Raw genomic sequence first — 26,989 nt, 5'->3', positions numbered from 1 at the left:
ACTGGTTAATGAAAAAACAAAATCTTCTTGTTTTTACAAAGATGCATAATTCCACTGCCTTTAGCCCAATGTTGATCTCAAGTTGTGCATCAGAGCAAGGAGCAGGAGAATATCGTCTCTTGCCAAGTTTCTGAGGTCTCATTTCTTCAACTTGTCCCCCACCACAGTTTTTCAACCAAAACAACCTTTCTTGAAGACTATTTTAGCAAAACCAAGAATGGGAAATCACATTTGTTTTTCTTAATTTATTTAAGGAACACCAAAAAAGTGCATCTGAATACTTTTTTTAAAAAACCAATTTGTTTTTAATTCACCGTATGCTGCCTCACCACTCCAAATGCAGTCTAAGAGATGGTTCAAAGACATCTGCTGACTTCCAGACAAATTGTTTAAAATTATTGAATTTGATACAAGAATATGTGAAGTTTCTTTCTCTTGAGTGGTGATGGGCACCTCATAATCATTTGCTCCGAACCACTTGCCCAGCCTTCCCCTCTCTCTCCTCGCCTGTTCACATGACCCATAACAGACGAGACAGTGGGCTAAGATAATCTAATTTTTGGAACAGTTTTTTGCTTGTTACCTGCAAAAATCTAACTGGACTTTTTAGGATCTAATTTTAACCTTAGCCTCACTGGAGTCGTGCTCTAGTCAACAGAGCTACAAATACTAAACAGTTAAGCAGATAAGCAAAATCAACTTTTGCTTTTATATTCCCTAGGTGAGACTTCTTTAAAAAAAGAAGTAACTCACGAAAAAAGACTAATGTGTAAATGAGAAATTAAAAGGATTTTAGTTATCATTAAGGAGAAACAATTCCATTTGTTCCATGGAGACAAAAACTGATATAAAAGGAAATGACTTTATTTTTAGGTTTTAACATGGGACCTAACCTAACAATAAAAGTGTTTTGTTAAAACCACCATAAAAATAAAAATTAATCTAAAATACAATTGCCAGTGTTCTTTAGGATTTAAAAAAGTGAGATGTTCCAGGTTGAAGCAAATGTTTTCTTGGGTTGCCAAATGCATTCCCATGAGTGTTTCTTATTTCTTAGGCTGTGGGACCAGAAAGCCACGCTTAATCTCGCTTACCCGTAAGGACTAAAATTCAACTACATGTACATATTTAAGACTTGCCCTAATTCAATGCCCAAGTACTGGAGATTTTAGGCTAGATGTACCTGCATGGGAAGCTGTTTTCAACTCTTTTTCACAACTCACACCAGAACAAAGCAGCTATCGGCGCAGGAAAAGAAAGCTACTGCATGTCAAACCTGCAAGGAAAATGCTTAACGTAGAAGAGCGATGACTTATTTTTTCAACCCCACAGACTTTGTTTTTAAAAATTAAGCTACTTAGTAGTAAAAAGTCAAAAAATTTTTTTAACATGATAGAGGAGTGTAAATAAACTTCCATAAATCAGTATACATGTGTTTATGAGACAGCAATTTTAAAAAGACAACAAAAAGGCTGCATGGATCCTAGACAGATATGTAAATAAACTCACTCACTCCAGATATTATAAGAACAAGCCTGAAATTCTTTATAGCAAGGGTTAGAATGGAAATAAGAAACTGAATGGTAGCAATGCGAGCAGGCAGTACTGGATTCAACATTCTTTCCTAAAAGGATAGAGGAGGGAAGAAAAAGCACAATTCTGATAGTTCTATTCACATTTCAGCATCTCAGAACTTCATCCAAAACAGGGAAAGCTAATCCAGAAACTCCCTCTGCTCGCTAGCATTGAAGAGTACTTTAGGAATGACAGGGTTCCTCCTCTGGGGGGACAGGCTGGCGGGGCAGAAGCCTGCTCTCACAAGGAGGCTGCTTTACTAAGGAGGGGGTCTGGGAGGCGGCTAAGTCAGCAAGCGAGAGGCCTCTGAGATTCTGGCTTTCAGGTCCGTGATGCTGCTGGGGATCTGAGGGGGGGACCCGGCCCCTCTCCTTTGGGTTCTGTTGGTTAAAAATGCAACAGCATGCATTCACAGCACTTCAGTCATTTGAAAAACAAAACCTCCCCCAACTCTCCCCTGCCCAACTGTAGGAAAGAAGAAACTCATTAAGCATTTATTTCTAGGTTTCTGCAGTGCTATTAAAGTTCAGTCAAATGGAAAACCTAACAGCCAGCCCCCAATTGTTAGGATGATCTCAAGAGACCCTGAATTGGATATTGCAAGTTGACATAAACTGAAATGAGCTGGACTTAAGCTGTTGGCTCAATCTCTCCACACCAACAGTTGCTGCTTTGTTCCACCTGGAGTGGTCCCATGCCACCCCCTCGATGAGAGCTCTGGGCAGCAGCAGGGTGGTGGTTTTTTGGGAAGCTACTGGTTTTGCCATTTGCTTCCAGAATCACATAGACTATAACAAACTTTACATTAAACACTGTTTAGTCCTGAGTTGGGTGAAAGCCCGTGGAGGAGGGGCCAAGTTCCTTAGGACTCTTCCCTCCTTGGCGTGGTGTCATACATGGCCTTTGGCTTTCTCTTCCATCGACTGACTTGCTGTTTCTTTTTCATTGGTGACCCCTTCTAAAGTCTTCTTGCCCATTGCTTTACTGGCCTCTTCCTGAGGAAGAAGTAAATCAAGAGCATTAGAGGAAAAAAGAAATGAAATGTCCAATTACTTCCTGGCTCCTCCAGACTGTCAGGTCGAACACAAGAGGGCATTACCATGACTTTATTTAGATTGTGCAGCTGTGTAAGTCACGGCTCTGCTGCCATAGTCAGAGTGGGGGCTTTCACTTTTCTTTCGTTAAAGTGACCAGCTTGCCGCAGGGACAGCTGTTTAACAGTCAAGTCCACATAACAAGGGGGTTTGAGCGGACGGTCAGCGCAGGACCAGAATACAACTTTGCTGCAGGGGAGGCTGACTGCTCCTATCACATTCGCTAGGTTGGCTCCCGAGCCTCAAATTAAAGGGCATGACGGCGGGGCTTCCCCATCAGAGCCCATTTCCCAGGAAAATCAAAGTCTCAACAAGCAAATACTGTTTGGTTTTTTAAAAAATATTAAAAGCCTTAGTACATTTCTAGGGAATTAATTTCCCTCTTCTCTTGCATGGACATGCCAGGGCCTCACAACTATGTGCCTTTGGGGAACAGAATAGTGGAAAAGCTCTACTCTATTTCTGGATCCAAACCAGCCTCAATCAGATCTGAGATCATTTTCCCTATTCTTGTGCCTCTCAGGTTGTCTTCCTGTGCTTGTGTCCTATGCTGAACCTTCTTAGAAAAAAAGTCAAAGGGGCAAGGTCAGTCAGTTCATGATCTACCTGAAGGCAAGTGGGTTCTGCACATACCTTTGCATCCTGCTCTGCAAACTTCTTGAACATGTTGGCGTATATCCTGCGGTCCCGCTCATTGTGCTCCTTAGCCTTTTTCTGGCACATGGAGATCTGCAGTCTCGCGGCCTTATTCTGGGGGTTTACTTCCAGCACTTTCTCAAAGTCGCCCTTGGCTGACTCAAACTCATTCATGAGCAGCTGGGCTTCACCCCTCCTGTACAAGCCCTTCTCATTGGCACTGTCCAGTCCAAGGGCCTAGGGACAGATGGTCTATGTTTTAGAAAGGATGCATGTACCTTGTGGGCATTTGGAGAGAAAGGTCTCTGGCCAAGGGAACTGGAAAAGGCATATTGAAAAGATCAGGCTCAAGGTAATTACGTACTACTGATCAAAATATCCAAATTAATTTCTGTATTTAATGCAATTTCTATAAAGGTTCCAAGGGGACTTGGGAGGAGGACTTTTGAAAAGTTCATATAAAGTCCAATGGAAGAAGTAAATGACTAAGAATGGCAGAGAAAATTTTGGAAAAACAAAAATAATGAGGGGACTTGACCCACCAGAGAAAAAGATATACTATTAAACTATTGAAACTATTAAAACTACTATTAAAACCGTGGTTAGTACTCCATGGACAAACAGGTCAGTGGAAGAGAACAAGGCATTCAGAAACAGATTCATGTGTATGTATACAAAAAGATTTAATAATCACCAAGATGGTAATGTAAATCATGTAGGGAAAGGATTAACTTTGCAATAAATGGGGCCAAGACAGTGACTATCCATGTAGAAAATAAGTTAGATTCCTAGCTCATATCATAAACAAACAAATAAATTCTAGACCAACGATGTTTACATGCAAAAAACCCCCCATAAAATATAATAGGGTTGGGGGCTTCCCTGGTGGCGCAGTGGTTGAGAATCTGCCTGCTAATGCAGGGGACACGGGTTCGAGCCCTGGTCTGGGAAGATCCCACACGCCGTGGAGCAACTAGGCCCGTGAGCCACAACTACTGAGCCTGCGCGTCTGGAGCCTGTGCTCCGCAACAAGAGAGGCCGCGATAGTGAGAGGCCCGCGCACCATGATGAAGAGTGGCCCCCGCTTGCCGCAACTAGAGAAAGCCCTCACACAGAAACGAAGACCCAACACAGCCAAAAATAAATAAAACTTAAAAAACTTAAAAAAAAAATAATAGGGTTATTTATTATTTTTTTTAAAGTAAACCTAGTTGGAGTAGGTTTTTAAAGTACTGAACAGGGTTATTTTTATTATTGTTGGATGGGGAAGACTTTTCTAAAAAGACAGATTTTACTACGAAGTATTAAAACTTTCTTTTCAGAAAAAGATACCATCATCAAAGACAAACAAGTGAGAACAAGGTCCCTACTGTCAGACAAAGGGTTAACAGTGATAATGTGAGGCTACCTCAATCAATAGAAAACAAATAATCTGGTGGAAAGATGTGAACAAGCAATTCACAGAAGAAACACAAATGGCTAACAAGTCATGAAAAGATGTGCAACTTCATTGGTAACCAAGAAATAAAAATGAAAATAAGAATTTTTTGTTGCCAATAATACTGAGAAAAGAAACCACTGATAATATTCAATAATATATGAAGTATTAAAATTTAAATATATTAAAATAACATCTTTTGACCCAGTATTTCCACTCCTAGGAATTTTATCCTAGAGAAATAATTCCACACATATGCAGAGAAACACTTCATAATTTATAATATCAAAAACCTGGAAATCTACCAAAAGGTATTGGTTAAACAAATTATGATAGAGGCATACAACTGATACTATATAGACTAAAAAGAATGAAGAAGAGTTATATGATGAACTGATAAGATGCAGAAAGATGTCCTTGTTTTATACATCTATACATTCTCATTAAAAAATATACATATTACTATGTATGGAAAAACAAAAGGAAGGTGTGTGGGAAATGAATGACTGTGGTTTTGGGAGAGGGTCAATGGGAATTTTATGAATGGACTCAGTTTCTTGTATGTTTCTGTAATGTCTGAAATTTGAATGACTTTATACTACTTCTATAATAAAAAAGCACAAAGTTTAAAAATGGAATTAATAACATTCTTTTCTCAGGCAAAAATTTAGTATAAGATGATAGGGAACACATCCACAAAACTCAAAATCTTAAAACTCAAAAATAATCTTACAAAGAAGGTATGAAATAGTTGCGTGTTATTCCTCTTTCCTTTGTCTGTCTTTAAGATATATCCAGTTACTAGCTTTTACCCATAGTATAATATACACTGTTCACTCTGAGACCAAATACCTGACACAATAGCATCAGCTAGTGTAGAAAAGAACAGAATCCTACATATGATACTGTTACTGGTCTTTTAGTACTTAGGTGCTGCTTAACATGTTAACAACAGAGATGTAATAAGGGATGCTGATGCTTTGTGGGTCTTGCAAATTATTTATGTATACTCCTAGTCAGTGAATAAATATGATTATAATAAAAAGTGACTTGTATATATCCCTGCATGAGCAGCCACAGTCTGTTCTTAAAATCCTAAAAGGCTTCAGTTAAATGTTCTTATTAAATTGTGTAATCTGGTACCAAATACCATCGACTTAAGGTCATGGATAAAAATTGCTTAATTTTATCAAAACTTTTACTCATAATGTATTATTATAAATAGTCTAGGCATTAGGAAAGTATGACTGTAGTAAAAAAAAAAAAAATCTTTCTGAATTTCCCAATTCTTACTGAGAAACAAATAATCCCAAACAAAACAAAGCAAAATGAAAAATCCAAAGCTTGGCTGAGAGGAAGGAGAAGACGACTGAGTACGAGGATGGAGAAAAAAGATCCGGACTGTCTAACATTCATCCCACACGAAGACACTTTACCTTGTCACAGCATTCCACGGCTTTGGTGTATTCTCTAAGCTTCAGGTAGCACATGGCCAGGTTCAGGAAGGCAGCGAGCAGAAACGATTCAGAAGCTTTCGATTCCTTTTCTGATAAGCCATATTCCATCTCTAACCAGGACACTATCTTCCCATACTGAATCACCGCCTGCATGTACTTGCCTCCCTAACAGAGAAAGCCAGTAATTACTTGCTGTACAGGCTCTGGAGCGGGTACAAAGGAAGTGTAAGCTCAGCCCTCCCTGAGAAAATCAAATCCGCAAAAGGAGACAACCACCTGGTACCAACCAAGGTATCTGATCATTTCCTTCTGTTCTCAGCAGGTGGCTCTCCAGGCAACTTTCTCCCTTCCTTCTCAAGTTCCAGTGACCTCTGAGCTGGTGCAGGGCCGGGCACCGTAATGCTCTTGTCCAGCATTTACCATCTCACCCTTTTCAGAGGGGGCAGTTCTTTCAGCAGGTGGGCATCAAGGCTTTTGGGTTACATTCTTTGGTGCTAAAATTTACCAAACTTTCAAAGGGCTGGTGAGTAGCTATAGACTATGTCACTAGTTTACTTGAAGGGGAAGTTACTTTTCCCTTTTCTCCTCCTGACGATCAGCACTGCACAGTACATACTATATTCTGGCAAGTGCTAGTCCCAAACCCAGCAAATCTTATTTAAACCAGGGGTTGGCAAACGTTTCCTGTAAAGGGGCAGATAATATTTTAGGCTTTGCAGACCAAACAGTCTCTGTTGCAACTCTGTCCTTGGTAGTACAAAAGCAGCTACAGACAATATATAAATAAAGGGGCATGGCTGCGTCCCAGTAGAGCCTTACCTACAAAAACAGGCTGTGGTCTGCTACCCTCTGATCTATAGATAATGGGAATATACATAGTTGAAGAGCAGCCATCCAACATAAATAACTATAAAACATAAATCACACAGGAGTTAGTCACCTAACTACATGAGAAAGCTCTTTCTCTTAATCATATTTTTGCTCTCTTACCCGATTAGAATTCTAAAAATTGTGAATAAGAATTGTGTAATTAATTCACATGAATTATATCTGCTCTATACAAGAAATAATGGGCTGAAACAATGTGTTTACTGCCATTTTAGGATGAATGAGAGGAGTGACAGCTGGTAAGTACACAAATAAGATGGGGGTACAGGTGAGGGGTCTCCTCTGCAGGAGGTGACCATAAGCTCGAAAACATGACCCATCCCGCCAGATGGCAGAATTGCAGCCAGACCCCTTAGGACATTAAATCCAATGTCTGACCAATGAACAGTGTTAAGATCATGTCACTAGGATTTACCATAGTCAAAGCAAGGCATACACTTCAGTGTAGAGTTATGTCTCCCCATGCACTCCAAACGTCACCCAATGACTGAGTAAGAAGAGAAAAATCACAGAGCAAGTCTACAAGAATGTTCCCGTTATAAAGGAATTCAGGTGGTTGGCATAAAAATGAGCTCCATCTGTAGAAAGGAAGCCCCGATGTCGATTTTTAGTGATAAGGATGGGGTAGACCAGTTCCAAGGAGAGGGCCTGGGTCTGAATGTACAAATCTTCCTCAGCTTACAACACACCCTGGGTGAGCTGAAATGCATTTACTACCCCTCACCTACTAAACAGTAGAACTTAGCCTGGCCTACCTTAAGTGTGATCAGAACACTGGCATTAGCCTACAGTTGGGCAAAATCATCTAACACAAAGCCTGTTTTATAATAAAGTGTTGAATATCTCATGTAATTTACTGAATACTGTCCTGAAAGTGAAAAACAGAATGGTTGTGTGGGTCCAGAATGGCTGTATCGGTTATTTGCCTCCGTGATCGCAGGGCCGGGAGCTGTGCTCACTGCTGCTGATCACATCGCCAGCCCAGGAAAAGTCAAACCCCAAATTCAAAGTGTGGTTTCTACTGAATGTGTATTGCTTTCGCACCGCTGTAAGTCGGGGGTTGTCTGTACTTATAGTTTGTCTTAGCCTTAGGCCCACTACTCAAGATTAAAGTCCTCACCAGTTTCAGGGTTGGGCATTTTCTGTCATTGTCTTTTCTCTTGCTGGATTGTGAGCTCTTTGGGACAGGAAGCATGTCCTATCCCTTTTGGAATATCCAGGGTTTAACATAAGGAGGCCCTTAATGAAGGTGTGCTAAGTAAACATTAAGGTCAAAGGCATATAACTATGGAATCAAAAGTTTTTCAATCCTTGGGAGCAAAATGGAGGCGTAGGTGAAAATAAAAGGTGTCACTTCATTTAGATTAGGTGAGGACAGGCATTTTCCCTGTTACACCTAGTTTCTTCTTCCTCTCTCTCCTCCTCCATCTTTAGTGTTCCAATTACCTTTCTGACTATTTAATATATTGTCATAGAGAAAGAAAAGAAGAGTCAGGGAGGACAAAGATCCAGATCCTATCACTTCAGTAGGTTCTGACCTTCAGAATGGTAGAGGCTATGCTTTCTAAAAAAAAAAAAAAACCCAAAGTATTAGACTTCATAATACATAAATGTTCCTTACCTTTATAGAGCATTTTAATTTTTTGACAGCCTTTTCTTATATAGTATATATAATTTTACTTATATCTCAACTTCTAATGAACAAAGACCTCTGTGTTATTTCTGCTTCTGATGTACTAAAACAGGAGTTCTCAACTAGGGTGATTTTGCCCCCAGGGGACATCTGGCAATGTTTAGAGATGTTTTTTGTTGTCACAACTGGAGAATATGTGTGCACTACTGGCATCTAGTGGGTAGGGGCCAGGGATGCTGCTAAATGCACAGAACAGCCTCCTGCCAAGCAGAATTTATACAGCCCCAAATGTTGATTGTGCTGAGGTTGAGAAATCCTGCTCTAAAAGAGTGAAGGAACAAGAAAGAGGGGCAGGTTTTTAGTTTTTTTAACCTAAAATCCTAGAGTCATAGACGACTTGTTTCTAAATCATAGCACTGGTTTCCTGGTTCAGTAATGGTGGTCAAAACATAGCAAAGCCTGGTTCGTCTGCAAAGGGTTCCATGGTTGAAGGACGATCCTTAACTAGCTTGCTTTAGAAATGCTTTTTCCCCCAAGGAGCACAAGGGGGCGCAAGAACCTCTTGGTTAGAAAGTGTCCTCAGCCTTACCACTCTGCCTCCAAGTCAGAAAAGAGAAACACGTGTGATAGTTAATGCTCTTGTCCCGCAGAATGCTGTCAGCTATGAGGGCAAAAATCATGTCTGTTTAACTGACTTGCACAATGCCTGGCGCAACGTCACGTTGTTAAACGTGCTTAATAATTATTTTCAGAGCCAAATGAAGAGAGTCCTCTCCTACCTTTCTTTAGCGTTCAGAGGTTGATATGAGTTTACACTTTAAACGCCAAAATCACTCCCATTTAAAGGCTTATTACAATTCTACCCTACTACGGGGAGAGACTTACCCACTTATGTGTAAACCAAACCGACAGGTCAATGAAAATGGAGCTCCAACGTGCGGGTGGCATGCAATGTACCCCATCTCTGCTCTGGCCCACACACCCGGGCTCTGCGCTGTGCACAAGGCGCCAAGTCAAACACCCTGGAAAGTCAAGGCCCGGGAAGGCAGCATGGCAGATTGAAACCTGCCCTGACATTTGAAAAGGGAATGTGTATAGGAACCCACCTACCAACCATTTCTGAAGTCTTACAGGTAAAACTAGGATCACTGCTGGGATCTTTTACCTATAATTATGAAGGTGCCTCCAGGGAAGTTCTGAGTAGTACAGAATGTTCAGAGACATTCTGGGGGAAAGGTCTTAGGTCAGTGGTTTTGAACCTTTCATTAATTTTCCCCCAAAAGACTAATGTTTTGAAAGATTTTGTCTATCGAATTGCATGTTAAAAATAATATGTTCCATATGTGTGACTGCTGATCCAGATTTTATCCAAAGATCAGTAATTTTAAGAGGGTTCATAATATTATGAAATACACAAATCACTGTTGCAGTTATGATGCTAAGAAGCAACAAAGTTTAGTAACTGTACAGACAATTTAGCACTGCTTTCTGTTGCTGATCGTAAATTCTGGCCATCTCTCTGTATACATTCAGGACACAGCTATATGACACGTGGCTTCGCAACATTATTTGAGTCATCAGCAACCAATTAGAGCTTCTGAATAGCCAAGCTGTTTCATTACACGGAGTTAATTCTAGTCAAATGCCAAAAGTCGCAACCCCTCTACCAAATGTTAATATTCTTTTCAGAGGTTTTGGGAAATATAAAAAATACACTTAAAGACTTTTATGGACTCCAAGTAGATAGCAAAACATAGTTCAGGACCTATGGTCTTAAGTAATTTTACAGAAAATTTTCTTTTTGTTCTAGTGTATTAGGTATTTGGGTCTACAAATAACTCATCTGGAATCTACCTGAATAGTTACAGAAGTATCCAATACCTCAATTAGAATTTAAAAAAATCAAAGTTGTTCTTGAGAGTTTAGAAATGCACTGAATTTTAGGGCTGGAAGGAAACTTGGGAGTCTTCTAATTTAACTCCCTCACTTTTCACATGAAAAAGTAATCTCTTTGGACCTTAAATGACTTTAAATCATTTGGAGCCATAAAGCCCAGTTTTCCCAATTCAGAGGTCATTCTGCCATATCCTAATGCTTTCTGGTGATCCATACATTATTTTAATATATGTAACAGTTATAAATAAATATAAATAATTATATATTATCTACACCCACAATAAGAAATGTTTTAAATTATGACCTAGTACCCACTCACACACAACTGAACAAAGTTTTGTGAAACAAAGTGTATCCTTACTACATAAGGCAATACACTTCCACTAAATTGATTTCATGACTCAATAATGGGGCTCCTCTCAAAGTGTAGAAAATAATAACCATACCTGTTGCCCTCTGGCTGCGTAATTCTATGTTGGTTATACAGTCTTACATAATTCTCTAGTTGTTTCATGTGGGTTAATATTGCCTCCCCTCCCTCCAGACAAGGCTGTCAATGCAAGGACATGTCTTACAGCAGGTTCTCCATGAAGACTTGTTGAAGTACACTGATGTATCACTGCTTTATAGACTGTTGAAAACATCATCTAATTGTTTTTTTTTTGCTCCTGGATCACAGCAGCAAGGAAAAAAGAGAAACCTCGACAAAACTCCCATTCTTTCTCTCATTCTCTTCTGCGCTAAGCCCTTTTCTGCTTGATGTGGAGAAGGTATAATATTTGGCAATGGGGAAGCAATGGATAGTACATTCTGATTAGAATTGAACAAAGTGCTGTTTCTTTTTTTATTGTATCTGGGGGTTTAAAATCTAAGTGAGGAAACAACACATTCCTAGATTACAAGAAAGTGTTTTCAAGAATCAATAAATGACAAATATCATTCAGGAATTTCTGCTTTTTTCTCACAAAAGCAAGTGTGGCAGGGATCGTCTTGGCCATTAGAAGAAATTTATACTCTCCTCCTGCCAGTTCCTTTTGAAATCTGTGCATGATCTTTCCTTTTATCATGTACCTAAGTGACTTCCCCAAGACAGTGGAAAGGAAAATGATATGAAACTTACCCCTTTGAATTCTACTACTTGCTAACAATTATTCTATTCATTCTTTGTTTCGTCCCACAAACACTTGTTGAGTGACCACTATGTACCAGCAAGATGCTTTAGGTCTTGAGTGATACACGGTGGGTGGGCAAGCCAGACCTGGTCTGACTTTGCGGAGGCTTACAATCTAAAGTGGAATGTGTACAAGAGGCTTTTGTATTCTTTTTGCCACATAATTCATTCTGTCGCACCATTTCTTATACTGAAAATGACAGACTTGTAAAAATTCAGGCTTATTCTTATCCAGAAGGGTATAGAATTCAGAATAGGGAGTATCAGCACAATTAATTGATACTTGAATAAATTCTTTGAGATGGAAAGGATTGTACAAAGACTCACATACCTTGAAGTACACAGTTCCCTTCTCTTTGACAATGGCAGCCTGCTCCAATTTTTCTTTGGTATCCATCTCCCAGGATTCTTTGGCCTGTTGTATAAATGTGTGACAATGGTTAGATGAACAGAGAAGGAAAAAGCATCAGCTGATGTCCGTAAGAAGAAACAATAGCTACTCCTAGAGGATACCCACCCCCCAAAACACACTGGCTTTTAAAACTGTGTGCCCTTGCCAATGCACTGCTAGGCTATAACTCACTTTCCATGAGGACAAAGCAGTAGCTTGATCCATGCTGCTCAAGAGGGAGGTGCAGGCAATAATACCGTAAGGAAGATGAACTGTTGAGCGTCGTTAAAGAATGCGCCTTTAGAATTATGAGGTGAGGCCACACAATGGAAGCTGGGGCCCCTTATCTCCCTCCTGCAAACTGTGCTGCTAAACTGCTATTATAATTTAGGCAAGTTTCTCTCAAGCCTCAGTTTTACAACTCTAACATGGTAACACTATTGTAGTCAAGTCACAGTTGTATATTCATACACACTTTAAAAATTCCAGGTCATGTAGTTGTCTCTCCACTCTGATACAATCAGACATACTAAAGCCTCCAAACTGTAGCAACTTGCAGATGCGTACTTGGGGAATTTCAAGGAAAACATAATTGGGAGGATAGAGGTGATGCCGAGATGTAAACAAATGCTTTCATGATCACCTACTAATTTATACTGTGTGTATCATTACTCCTCCCCCATTATAGATACGAATCCAGGGACAACTGCACTTTCATTATGAACAGCTGGATCGTAAAGAGTCAAAAGAACCATCTGGAGTCCTTTAGGGAAGATGACAATGGCTGTGTCAGTGCTATTTACTGCATAAGAATTATGAAGCTTAAGTGGGTAAATATGAAATTCTCTATTCAAAAGACAGTGGTATATATATCCCCTCCTTTTTAAAGTGAATAATGAGAGTTACTAGTCTTCCTGGCAACCCTATGTTGATTCTTAACAATTTAACTCTATTATTTAAAAATCTAATAACAAGGGTTCTGCATTTTTTATATTGGGTTCAGTCTTTATTGATTATAAATCTATTCTTAATATTACAAAACAGAAAATGAATTCATGTTGCCTCCATCACTGCCACACACTGTCACATGGTTTCAAATATAATCTCATAGCATTGTGGTCGGAAAAGATGCTCGATATGATTTCAATTTTCTTAAATTTACCGAGGCTTGCTTTGTGACCCAGCATGTGATCTATCCTGGAGAGTGTTCCATGTGCACTTTTGAAAAGAATGTGTATTCTGCTGCTTTTGGATGGATTGCTCTATAAGTATCAATTAAGTCCATCTGGTCTACAGTGTCATTTAAGGCCTGCGTTTCCTTACTGATTTTCTGTCTGGATGATCAGTCCATTGATCTAAGTGGGGTATTAAAATCCCCCACTGCTATTGTGTTACTGTCAACTTCTCCTTTTATGTCTGTTAACATCTGCCGTATATATTGAGGTGCTCCTATGCTGGATGCAAGTATATTTGCAATTCTTGTATCTTCTTCTTGGATTGATCACGTGGTTTCAAATATAGCTAGCAGTGCAGCCTGGCATATGCCCTTGCAGCCGTGACTGAGCACAGGCTCGCTGTGGCGTACTACAGTGAGGAGGCTCCTGAGTGTACAAGGTCCACTGGGCTGTGATGGGAAGGGGTGGGGGTTACTTTACTGCTAAAAATTATTTTCTCCCTCTTTAAATATAAAAACCACTTTGTGCTATGAAGACAGCTTTAGAGAATCAGTACGGAGCTAGCAGGACTTTCAGAAGATGTTACCTGACAACAAGCAATGGTTGTGACAAGAGCATATGTTTGTTTTGGGGAATGTGTTATGATTGGGAACATCACTGTTCGGGGAGGACCCCAAAGTTAGAGGCCTACAGGACAATGATTTCCTTTCTGAGTCTAATAACATAAAAACAGTCACGTTTCCAGTCCAAAGCTTGAAGTATGGAACATGGAGGTAGCACTGTGGGGATGAAAAAGGTCTACAAGATGCAGTTCCTGAGGCTCTCGGGGAAGGGCTGGGCTCTGGTGGTGCAGAGGACGTAGCTGGATGGGACAGCGTACCTAGCTCAGGCATATGCTCTGCGTTTGTCCAGGGAAGCTGCTGCTGGGAGCCTCCAGAGGCGGGTTTGAGATGGAAATACACTCAAGGAGGCGTGCCATTTCTGGAACCTGAGGCAAACGCTCTCTTTTTTTCTACTTGGACAGGTACGAAAAGAAAAAGTCTAGGGTTAGCAGGTTTGTTCCTTGTGTTCCTTGCCACAGAGCCTGGTGGCCCATGAAGCCCTTGCATTTTGGATAATAACTTGGAGCCACAGTGAAGGCCTCTTCACGACTCCTGTGAAGGGTATGATCCATCCAGCCCTGGAAAACTGCACCCCACTCCCCCCAAGGAGCTGCTTGGCAAGAACATGAACCTTTTTGTCTTCAACCCAGGAAAAAAAGTACAAAAAGAACAAGTCTAGGAACAAATAAGGGAACAAGTCTTGGCTTCTACCCAAAAAAGTTAATAAAAAAAAAAAAAAAAGGCTGACACATAGGAACAAAATAAGAACACTGAGCTCCTTGGTTGTGTATCAGCTGTGCTGTATCAGTTGTCCTGTGCTCTAGTAGCAGCGTCAGAGACAGGAGACAAACTTGCTCATGAAAAGCACAATATACAAACAAATACCATCTATCTATACCACCTGGTAATATAAGATACTAATTTACAAGAAGTGGATGGAGAAGAAATCTGTCATGATTTCAGAGAAGTTGGTATTTTCTCACCTTTTCGAAGCTCTTAAGTGTAACATCATATATAAGCTCAGCATTAGGTTCAATGCCAAAGTTAGGCTTCCCTGCCTCTCCAAAACCATATCTGAAATGGAGAGTAAAAAAATAAAACTTTAAAGAATTGGTGTATTTCCAGGCACCCCCTTCAGTATTTTGAGGCATCACATCAGCCATAGAGCTATCATTTGCAAACTACACACATCAAAGGCCCTGAAGACAAACCAGATGTTGATCAGAAGATATAGTGCCAAGTATCACTGCGGTGTTTTTTTTTTAAGAAACCAGGCTACATTTAGTTTTCTTCTTCATATTCATATGTAATGCAACACCTGTACTCCTTGGGACAGCTTGCTTAATGTGATTTTAAATGTCACTGTCTCTTTTTCTGCTTGATTTTATATCTAGTTCTTTCTATAAAACAGCCATTATTTGACTATAAGGGCTTTCCCTGAAGCTTTATCAGGACCCAGAGAAGACAGGCACTATAATCATTACAGTGCTGTTTGGGAGAGGTATGTTTTAATAAGCTTTTAACTTTAAAGTGCTGTCCCCTTCCAAAAGTACCACTTCCAGTCAGATAAATGGGGGAAAGGTGCACACATCAGGAAGGATATACATCCTCACAGTATTTCTTCAAGACTTTCAGAAAGCATACTAGAAAACAAATGTATAATCAAAAAGAACAGCCCCAGCAAACTCTAATACCTCATCAAGAGAAATACTCTGTACTGTATTCTCATAGCTCTCTGGCTATAACACTGTAAAACACTACACTTTTTAGCCAAAACTTACTGAATAAAATTACGGGGGATATATAAATTTGTTTTTTGGAATCATTTAAAATTTTAACACATCCAAGGCATTCGAGAGAGCACACATCTACTAGAATGGAAATTCTGATGGAGCTTTGTCTGTCTGGTTCAGTGGTTTCCCAGCATGGAGAACAATGCCCAGCATATTAGGAAAACGTTCATCAGAATATACTCTGCTCCATCTGTTTCAAGCAAACTACTCTTTAATATATGGAATGGCACTGCAAAAATCTTAGTAAACTCAAACTCTCAGGCTATGGTTTGAAACCAGGCCAAAACCAAGTTGATGTATTAATACCCTCAGTTTTCTCTGGGGCAAAAGAACTAGAGTGGGAACACTCATCTCTTGCTATTTGTACCACTTCTTTACTCCCTGCCTGAATTTTTCAGGAAGAAAATGCTTACTCATTTACCTCCCCTGTTACACAAGAAAATGGAAGCTGGAGCCAGAGAGAGGCACAGAGATGGAGTGAGAGCTGGTAGGAATGGGGTGTGGTAGTTTTTAATAGCAGGGCAAAGGGTATCTTCAGCAAAGAAATAAAAGAGGACATAATTACCAGTGGCCAACTGTAGGAAGTGGTGACTAGTTTTCTACTTTGAGCTCTTAGACCGATATATCGCCTATTTTGTTCCTGCCATCTAGTAAATAAAAGAACATTCCTTAACTGCTGGGAATCAGGTAGGCAGGTGAGTCCTCACTGAGCGTGTGTTTACTGACAGCATGTTCTATTTGGAGCCCTGTGCTAAACAGGTACAAATCCAACAGATGCTCTGGCACTTGCCTTAGACCCGTGGCTCTCAAAAGGGGTTAATCCCCCATCCCTATCAGGGACATCTAGCAATGTCTAGAAATTTGGGGTTTGTCACAACTAGGAGGCTTCTGACTTCTAGTGGGTAGAGGTCAGGGACACTACCAAACATCTTACAGGACAGCTCCCCCAGCCAAGAAATATCCAGCCCCAAATGTCAACAGTGCTGAGGAGGAGAAGAGCTGCCTTACAACGCTTAAAAATAGGAGTTCCATGGCTGGGGGCGAGGAGGGTGACGGTTTGGGTCGAGGTCAGGCACCAAATTGTTCCGGTTATCATCAACGGGATTAAAGAAGACTAAGGAAGGATATGATTTCTACAGTCTTTCCTGGGTTCAAATGAAGAAACTCTGTGAAGACACATGTGGAACACATAATCCTGGGGAGGCATAAGCTCATACCGAACTGTTTTGGGAGCATTTAACCTGACTTCCTATTTTACAGAAAGTTGTCTGATTTATGCTGGATTAGGCTGGGCAAGGAAGAACCCAGGGCACACAAATTCATCTGACTGAAAGACAGAACATCACAAGAGGAATTCTAGGCTTAACCAAAAGACAAGCTGGATTACAGTAACAGAAGGAATCCAGTATCAATGTTCTTAAACTGACAGGTGCCTGCAGAGAGCAGAGATACAAATAATGATTGCTAATGACCATTAAGCCTTTATGTGCATACAAGAAGCACTTGCACCTTGTATGCAACTGCTCTTACCAACTGCTTCCTTTTTACAGATGAAGAAACTGAGGCTCAGAGAGAAGTGCTTCCTGAGAATCACACAAAGAGGCAGTGGTAGAGCGAGGATTTAAATTCAGACTCTGTGTGTCCCAGAAAGTTGTTTAGTTTTTGACCCACACAGCCGCATAATTGAGATACTCTGGCTCTTGGCAGCCTATGTTTTTGTTTGGGGTTGGTGCAGGACAGAAGATAAGGAGGAAAAAAGAAAAAAGCTAAAACTAGCCATACTTTACCTAAAACAAAAGAGCTTAATCAGTCACTGTATTTAAAACAACATTAAAGACATTGTCCTGATGAGAAGAGAGAAAATGGCTTCTCTGGAAGTGTTTTATGAATTCCTTACTATGAAAACATCCTGCCAAGGAGTCTATCAGAATGAAAGAGAAGGTATATGCCCTGGGGTTTTTGGAGCATGAAATACAGATGACACTAAGAGTAACACAGAACACATATTTGCAACAGCCGTATTTATAGCCACACTCAGATGCAATGTATCTTTAAGTGGGACTCTGGTAAGACAAGCAAATTCACTGCACACGCTCACCGCATGCCCGGTGGGCAGGGATTCTCTATATACATGGATAATCTTACGCAGCACCCGTGTGGACAGTCTCCTGGTGTAGACTCTGCACTTTAAATGACTCCTCAACATACTAAGCAACATCTTGAAGAGAAAAGAACATGTTCCTTTCTAACTATGCTAAATTATTTCCATAAAACATATGAAAAAACTTTTATATCTAGTAATTTATGAAAACTTGTCGACAACTTTTATGCCTGAAAAATCTACCATATGTTAAAACGGGGTTTCCCTTTCCTTATGGTCTGAGAGTAAAATGGAAGAGAGAGATAATCATCACAACAGCAATAATAGCTAACATACTAAGGGTTTGGCTGTGTCAGGCACTTTGCTACATTCTTTACATGCATTATCTCATTCAGTCCTCCACAACTTTGTATGGTAGATACCGTTATCCCCATTTTACATAAAGGGAAACTAAGGCTTAGGAGAGTCGAGTACACAGCTGGTAAGTTGCATGTTTTTTTTTTTTTTAAATCGCTAATCATACAACAATTTAAACTTGCAAGGAACTATTTGCATTAATAAATATAAGGATAATTCCTGTTTCTCTTTGCCATTAAACTTGAGACATCTGTTCCCACAACTGGCATGTCAGCTAGGTTAAAATATAATGAACTGATTCATATTATATGCTCACAATGTATAGAGAACTCATCCTCAAGGAACTTAGATCTGAAAACACATGGACATAAATACCACTCTCTATGAGTTTAGAACTACTGTAACTTTGGAATGCTGGATTAAAAACAGTTAGATATTACTTGGATATGGAAGAGATAGCCTCTCTATGCACCACCTGAATTAAAAAGTTCCTTATAGAAAGAGAGAAACAGATTCACCTAAGTGAACTACAAATACATAGTAAATGTAAATAAAACACACTAAGGTGGGAATATACTAGTTGAAAAAGGAATAAGACAGAGAAAAAGAAGGTATTAAATAAAAGGTGCCTCAGTGAAAGCTCTAAAGCATTCGAGGTGTAGAGCATTTTGCAAGGATTTTCAAGTGGGTAGTGGCATGACTAAAACATCACTTAAGAAATACGATTATGGCTCAAGTGTTAGGGCAAAGGTAAATATGCCACTGGATTACGACCGGGGCTACACAAAGGCAAGCAACTGTACAAAAGGCACAATATTACCTATTGGTAAGTGCAGGTCATCAAGATTCTCAATAACTCAAAATCCTACTGACTGAAATCCAAGGATCCAGAGAGGGAGGAGACATGAGATAAGCAGATGCACTTTCACACAAACAGAATCAAAACACCCTGGTTTCTCTCAAGGGTCCGTTTCTCAAGATAGAAGGGTTGGATTCATGGTATAATTTTAGATCTAAAAATAATACCAAACATGTTTTCACAAGAGAGACTGTTAGTGTCTGATAGTTCTAAGCTTGGTAGTGCTAATGGATATCCTTATGATGGGAAAAATTTAGGCAAAAATGAGTCATCTCTGCTGCCTTTAGATCCAGGAAGAACACTCTTTTTTCAGGGAGTCTGTATAAGAACAGGTGGCACAAATTCAAGTGGTAATAAACCATCCAAATGCTTCTTCAACTTCTAACCCCCACATTTTACTGCCTCCTGCCTAATTTAGAGAAAAGGAGAGAAGGGGCAAGAGAATCACGTGAGAAGGGCCAACAGCTTCCTGTCTTGGCAATATGGCAGGCAGAACAAACAGAAAAGCAAAACCTGCCTGTCAGTCCTACCCTGAACACACATCAATCAAGTGAATAGGCTTACAAATGTCTGTAATATTATAAGGCCCATTAACTCACTCCGTGACTAACTGTAGCCTGATTTAATTAATCGTTTCCACTGTTGGCCTTAACTTCACTGAAAATATTGATTGAAAAAGCAAGTGTATCCCTGTTCTTTAGATAACTTCACTGTGTACTGAACTGGTATGCTGCTTACCGTGGTCCAAGATACAAAATACATTGTTCCTCACGCTGCATTTTCTCCAGGGCTTTGTCAATTCCGATTGGAATGTCGTGGTCTTCTCCTTCGCCAACTATGAACCCCACATCTCTGCAATCAAACATCCTTCCACCACAGCGGCCTTCCAGGTGGACTGAGGGAGAGGAGAAGGACAGTCAACAGAGCTGCTCTTCGTGACTGGCTAATTCAGGGACGTGATAAATGAGTAGTTCCCCTTCCTCATTTCATCTAGAGACATAGGTATGTCTTGTTGAAGCTTAGTCCACCCAGTCTGGAAATTTAAGAGCAATCATATTTCTTTCTGTTTTAAGTTTAAACTTATAATTACTGATAACTACATCAGTAAGATAGCTTAGAGGATAATAAAGTGGAAACACAGGTTTAACTTAAACCTACTATATGACAGAGGTTTCCTCACCTATAACACAAGACAAGAAATACTAGATTATTTAATAGGTAATTATCAAAATGCCACAAACTTAATATCAAGTATATAAAGGCTTAAACATTTATAACTGCATCTTGGCTTCGGATGCTTGAGTTGAAAAACAACCGAATGGCTATTTCCGCAGTGATATTAAAGGGTTAACTGAATACAGAAGCTCTTTTTTTTTTCTTTAAGAGTTTTAATCTCATTCACAAATATGTCTGAATAAAAATGAAAAGGCCAAAGGCAACATCATCAATAACTAACATATCTGTAATCCTTTAGTGCAGTAATAAATGTAAAATGTGAAGGAATCAATGGTCTACTATTACTCGACAAATCAAATTACTCAACGACCTCCTCTGAAATGTTAAGTGAAGAGGTCAATTTCTCAGGGCCTACCTCCTCATTGCACTCAAACTCAGCTCATTCCCAGGGTAATTTCACATTAGATAAGGGGCTTTTATGTTAATATAAAATAGGAAAACGCATACAGATATATATTTTTCTCTTGGTTAGTTAGACTTTTTCTTCTGGGATAAACAATTCTTTGAAACTTTCCATCTACGTTTAATATTACGGATATTCATTCCTTTCCATTTAGGTCTTTGACTCAATAAGAAAAATGGATGGCTTGTATGACAGCACAACAGTCGACAAGCAATGTAATAATTTGTCTTTCATACGAAAATTCTTTATTCCTACTTCTGTAATATAATGGCCTTGATTCAAATGTAAGGAATTCCTAAAATGCTTCTTTTCTGAGACTGGTTGATCTACTATAGATCAATAACTTGCTTTAGAGACTAAAAATCACTTGTTCTGTTACATTCGTTCCAGGAGACAATTATTTTCCAAATACAAATTCAATCCCAACTTACTCTACTTTTGAACTACTTGATCTCAAAGGTCCTTTGAAGCTCTAAAATTCTACAATTCTATGGCCCAGTAATATAACTCTCAATGTAGACCAGAAACCAGCTTCAAAGCTAATTCCTGTAGCTAATCATTTGATCAGGTTACCTTTAGCCCAGGCCTAGGAAATGAGAGAAACCCTGAAGAGTAAACAGCAGTGGCATAGACACTAGGGGCCGAAATGTCACATGGACATTTATGCTCTGAAGTTCTCTACCGTTTTCTAAGTCACCAGGATTAATACCATCCCGATTTGTTCCCGTTGCAGACATAGGGTGGAGTCGAAGACACTTGGGCCAAACTAGAGAAGGCCTGACTCTCGAGTCAGACCTTCTAAACAGGGGCAAGAGCTAGACTGGCTCTCAGGGTGGAGCTGGCATACAGAAATTTTGTTCTATGTCCCATACTCATAAATGCACATGACTCTCTATTAACTCACTTTTGGAATGTTCTAGATAAAATACCGCTTAGCTTGCAGCACAGTGAAAGTTCTTTTGAATTGGAAATAGTTTCAAAATAAATTCAACTTTATTATTTTCAAATACATACACACTAGAGAGGTTCTGCAAGGAATCCTAGGCTTAAGATATTTTTTTACTGGAGTAAAAGCTGGTGTTTCTAAAGAATTTGAGAGTTTGAAAATTTGTGTTCTTAAATATTTTTAAATCTGCCCAAGAAATTTAATTTAGACTAACGTGATGACACTTTTCATGAAAAAAGATTTGCTGAGCAAAGTGAGTTTCGGCCCACATATTAGAGAATATCTCAAGCATTGAGATTTATTATCCTAGTAGCTCACAACTTAGTTGACAGATCTTTTTGAGTGAGGTTTATTGTTAGAAGTGTTTTCCTCCCTGACGGAGAGTACATTTAGTGGGGGAGGAAACTATCAGCACATTCGTTGTGGTTTTTGGTTGATCAAGTTTGAATGTGTTTTCAAAACAGGAAATCCAGAGACTCTGTGGAGGATTCCTGCCTGTGTGTCAGTTTCCTAGGCTGGTTTTTCAGCTTGATGCATATACTTGATATTACAATTATATAAATAATTTCAGAAGTTCTCGTTACATGTGATAACCCTTCATATTAGGGAAAGAAAAGATTGGCTACTAATAAACATGTTGGGAAAGATAAGTCAAGCAAGCAAGCAAGCAAAAAAAAAAAGTTCAAGTCAAAGTATAATGAAGGCATAATTAAGAAAGCAAAAAAAAAAGTTCACTGCAGCCGGTCTCTCTAAGAGAAACAATATATGGTAGAACCAATATTTTTGGCCACCTAATAGGGAAACATTTGCAATAACTCTTATAAACACTTACTACCTTATATAGGGACCAATCTTTTTTTTCTATTAAATCTCTTTTAAGTTGAACCTGAATAAGCACTACCTACAGTACCACAGAATCTTAAATTGATAAACTGATACGCATGCGTGCGTGCACACACACGGCAGTCTTTACGTGTATATATAAAACCTTTTAATACTGACATTATCTGGAATGTCAGAGCAAGAGGAGGTATCACAGCCTCAGGGAGTACAGTCCATTGATTCCTTACATCTACAAGTAGCAAACACTCTCGCTAGATTAACTGGTTTCTAAAATTGGAACACTGGTGTGACAAGTTCTATAAGACAGCTGACAAGAACTCCACCCCACCTTGGAGCCGACTGCTGCAGCAGGGACCTCCATCATGGTGACGGATGCAGACATGCCTGGCTCCTATAGATCCAATTTTTTTTTAATTGTCTCGATAATTGCTACCAAAGAAAACCATGGCAGCTCTGGCTGTGGAAGACCTGTGGTTGCTTTTGACCTTGTATCGCTTAGTGCAAAAACTCATTTAATAAATATTTAATAATAACCATCATGACTCACTGGGAGCTTGGCCTCTAGGGCTCAGGAGGTCTGTTGCTAATTCCAACCAGCATGATTTACGGGAAGTAAATGATCTATGACGTGCCCAAAGAGAATAAAAGTACATACAGGATGCTTCTACTTAGGGTTTTTTTGGGAAGAGAAAGAAATACACAAGTTAAAAAGGGACAACATTTTCTCTTGACTTAAAGTCTACGTAACTTAAAGGGGGGAGGTCCTCCAAACCCCACGAAGTCAAACCGAACCAAATTACCCAAGCCTTGCTGCGCAATCCGAGTGTAACCACATCAAGTGAGCCCGGTCTGCTGCAAAACATCACTTAAACTGGAGCTCTGACTTATTGTTCTCTTACTGCCCTAGAGCAATTTTGTTTTGAAGAGCACAGAACACCCTGTTCTGAATGTGGCTGGCACATGAACTCGATGTGCTGACAGCAATTTGTACTCCGATTAAAATAGGGGGGAAAAGGAAAGAGTGCACTGCAGTAAGGAAAAAAACTGGAATGCAAGAACCCGAAAACTGTATAGTTTGTATTTTAGGAAGCAAAACTGAGAAAGAGGCTCCATAACCTAAAAAAAAAAGTGCTGTAAACGCTCCAGCCTAAAGACGTTAGCTCTGGTAAGTGTCTGTTTTTCCCTTTTCTAATTATAGTAGTTGGTGTCTGATAGCTTTGCACTCATTCCCAAAACAATTACTGGGTCATGGGGATCTGAATGGGAATGTTGTAATTGCATTACGACTAGACAAGACTGGTCATTTAGCCAGAGAAAACCAGGTTGTGACAGGTTACTCCCACTCGGCAAGGGTTTTCTCTGCTGCCTAATTCATGCCAAGGGAGTTTCTCTCTGCCTGCATCTCCTGCCTAACAGAGCAAAGCATCCAAGAGACAGCGGGATCTTAATGACCCCCTGAAAGGGCAAATCCAGAGATGGATTTCTAAAATCAGGAGAGGCATATTAATCACTGATTAGAAGAGAAACTCTTCCCCTCAGGCATGGTGGTCAAATTTCCCCCAAACTGCCTCCTGTCCTCCTCTGTACCATTTTGTACTATGATGAACAAATACCACTGGAAGACTGCTCATGGCACTGAGGGGACAGATGCTAACTGAGAGCAGGTGTGGAACCGGGCTACTTGAACAGAATAACATTTATGCAAATGGTTATATGCCTTAGTCTAAACAGGAAGCATACACACAGCAATAAATTCTATACCAATACAAATCCTCACCACTCTCCTCTTTACACCAGACTGGATTCCAGTCCCATTCTGTCACTTAACAACTGTGGCTTTGGGCAAGGTCATTTCAATTATCTGAAGCTCAGTTTCTTCATCTATAGAACAGGGGAAATAATGTCAGCTAACTCCTAATTGTTGAGAGTATTAAATTAGGTATTGAATTAAAGCTTTTAGCCCAATACCTGGCATGCATTCATTTAATGTCAGGGTGGCTACTATGTGAAAATACTGTGTTATGGGTGGATAGACAGAGATGAACTCAATGAATGTTAGCTATGATTATTTTCCTGCAATTAGTGGTAAATTATACCAGATTAAACATGTTTTAGAACTTGGTATAAGAAACCACTTAATGGCTCCACAGAGAGAGCTGTCAAAGTATGAATAAAATTCAAAGTAGGCAAAGGCAATATCTTATTTTGTACCTCACAGTGTGTACAACTGTGTGTACAACACACAGTTCAGGGCCAGAAAGTAAATATTTATTTAATGATTAATCTGAAAACAGGGCATTAAGGAAAATGGTAGTAATTTTCACTCATTTATAGGAATTTTCCCTTTTGAATATGTTAGTACTCCTATTTTTAATAAATGCCAAGAGCTATTTAAATTCTTTACTGATATGGAGTTTTGTTTTTTAATACTATTCCAAAATAAACGGTCCACTGGCTTAATTTCTTAATAACAAAAAGATTATTTTCTACTAAGATTTTACTCTACCTGAAGACTTGAAGATACCTTTTTAGAAGGAGCTATATAAATCCAAAATATATGAAAGAATAAACACTATCCATTTTAGACCCAAGAACCATACTACATTCTTTCGTGAAAATATATAATAAAATGGTTTCAAGAATCTGCTCTCTCTTACTGGACAAAATTTGCCAGGACATTCATAAATACTTCAAAAGCATGTGAAAAACAAACAAAACCCAAAAAACCCTCATAGCTCTATCAGATTTCAACCTGGGCATACATGAAATCTTTCCTCTATTATTTTTGGACCATTTTGGTCTTTGGTGTTTTATTTATAAAGAACACATAGCTAGATTTTGTTGTCATCACTGTGTTAACCTTATGAGAATTTCTGCCTTTAAAAGGTGACTTTATCTCATTCACATTTTTTGTAATCACTGACATGATTGATTTTATTCCTACAATCTTATTTTCGATTTCCTACATAATGTTTTCTTGTTATTCTTCCTTTATTACCTTTACTAGATTGATCAAACTTTCCTCGTTCCTTTACTTCCCCACTCCACGCAGGGTCGTTTGGAAGTTCTACATGTTATTCTTACTAGTACCTAACGTTAAATTTTAAACAAATCATTCAACAGTATGTGTGTATATATATATACACACACACACATATGTGTATATATATACACACACACATACATACACACATATACATATTTATCAATGTGAACTAATCAGCATAATCTCTCCTTGAATAAGAAAATCTTCTTAGACAATTTGCTTCCCCTCTTGATTTCCCTTCATTTCCCATTTGCACCTCATTTTGTTAATTACCGTAGCTCCATACTGTTAAACAATTATTATTTTTAACATTATAGTTTTACCATTTCAGGGATCCAAATTCAGCTGTCATGTTATGGAAATTACTTTTATGCTCACTAATGTTTCTTATGCCTTGAGTCTTCACTTCTTGGCTTTAGTTTTTGTGATGTTTTAGAATATCCTATAGTATTTTTTTCAAAAAGGGCACAAGTCTGCATACTCCAAAGTTAATTTTGTTCTCATACTTAAGTGATAATTGGGCTGAGGATAGAAATTTAGGTTCAAAATATTCACAGTTACAGACAATGCTCAAAGCACTGTCTTTTAGTATTTAGTGTCACAAGTAAGAAGTCTGATGTCATTCTGATTCTCATTCCTTTGCATATAGCTTATTTCTCCCTGAAAGAGTTCAAAATTTTAAGTTATGGAATTAAGAAATTTCACCAGATATATATACAATGGAATATTACTCAGCCATAAAAAAAAAAAGAATGAAACCTTGCCACTTGCAAAAACACAGATGGACCTAGAGGGTATTTATGCTAAGTGAAATAAGTCAGACAAAGACAAATACCCTATGATTTCACTTACATGTAAAATCTAAAAAAACAAATGAACAAATAAAACAGAAACAGAGTTACAGATACAGAAACAAACAGAGGGATGAGAGAGGGGTAGGGGGATGAGTGAAATAGGTGAGGGAGATAAAGAGGTACAAATTTTGTTAGAAAATAAATGTCAGGGGATGTAATGTACAGCATAGGGAATATAGTCAGTAATACTGTAATAACTTTGTAAGGTGACAGATGGTAACTAGACTTATCATGGTGATCATTTTGTTAATGTATAAAAATACTGAATCATTATGTTGTATACCTGAAACTAATATGATATTTTAAGTCTATTATACTTCAATAGGAAGGAAGGGAGGGAGGAAGGAAGGGGAAATTTCACCAGGAGGTATCTAGGTGAAAAAGCACTCCTTACTCCTGTGTGCCACCATCAACTGGCCCTTTCAATCTTAAGATTCTTCTATCTTGGGGCTTCCCTGGTGGCGCAGTGGTTAGGAATCTGCCTGCCAATGTGCGGGACATTGGTCTGGGAAGATCCCACATGCCACGGAGCAACTAAGCCTGTGCGCCACAGCTACTGAACCTGTGCTCTACAGCCCGCCAGCCACAACTACTG

General features: G+C 39.2%; 1 protein-coding gene across 5 annotated transcripts in view; it reads right to left on the bottom strand.

The window, feature by feature from the left end:
* Positions 1-230: 230 nt before the first annotated feature.
* The window catches only part of FKBP5 (FKBP prolyl isomerase 5), a 100,825-nt gene continuing 74,066 nt past the window's right edge, over positions 231-26,989 (bottom strand). For all 5 annotated transcript variants that reach the window (XM_061196331.1, XM_061196333.1, XM_061196329.1 and 2 more), the window contains 6 exons: positions 19,805-19,961; positions 14,940-15,030; positions 12,120-12,203; positions 6,180-6,365; positions 3,303-3,542; positions 231-2,570 (listed from right to left, as the gene is read on the bottom strand). In XM_061196331.1, coding sequence (XP_061052314.1) covers positions 2,466-2,570; positions 3,303-3,542; positions 6,180-6,365; positions 12,120-12,203; positions 14,940-15,030; positions 19,805-19,961 — 863 coding nt within the window. In that variant the 3' untranslated portion in view covers positions 231-2,465. The remainder of the gene's footprint in view (positions 2,571-3,302; positions 3,543-6,179; positions 6,366-12,119; positions 12,204-14,939; positions 15,031-19,804; positions 19,962-26,989) is intronic.

The sequence above is a fragment of the Eubalaena glacialis genome, chromosome 7 (genome assembly GCF_028564815.1).
Source record: "Eubalaena glacialis isolate mEubGla1 chromosome 7, mEubGla1.1.hap2.+ XY, whole genome shotgun sequence".
Lineage (NCBI taxonomy): Eukaryota > Metazoa > Chordata > Mammalia > Artiodactyla > Balaenidae > Eubalaena > Eubalaena glacialis.
The sequence above is the reverse complement of the archived record's forward strand: the minus strand, read 5'-3'. Positions and strand labels throughout refer to the sequence as shown.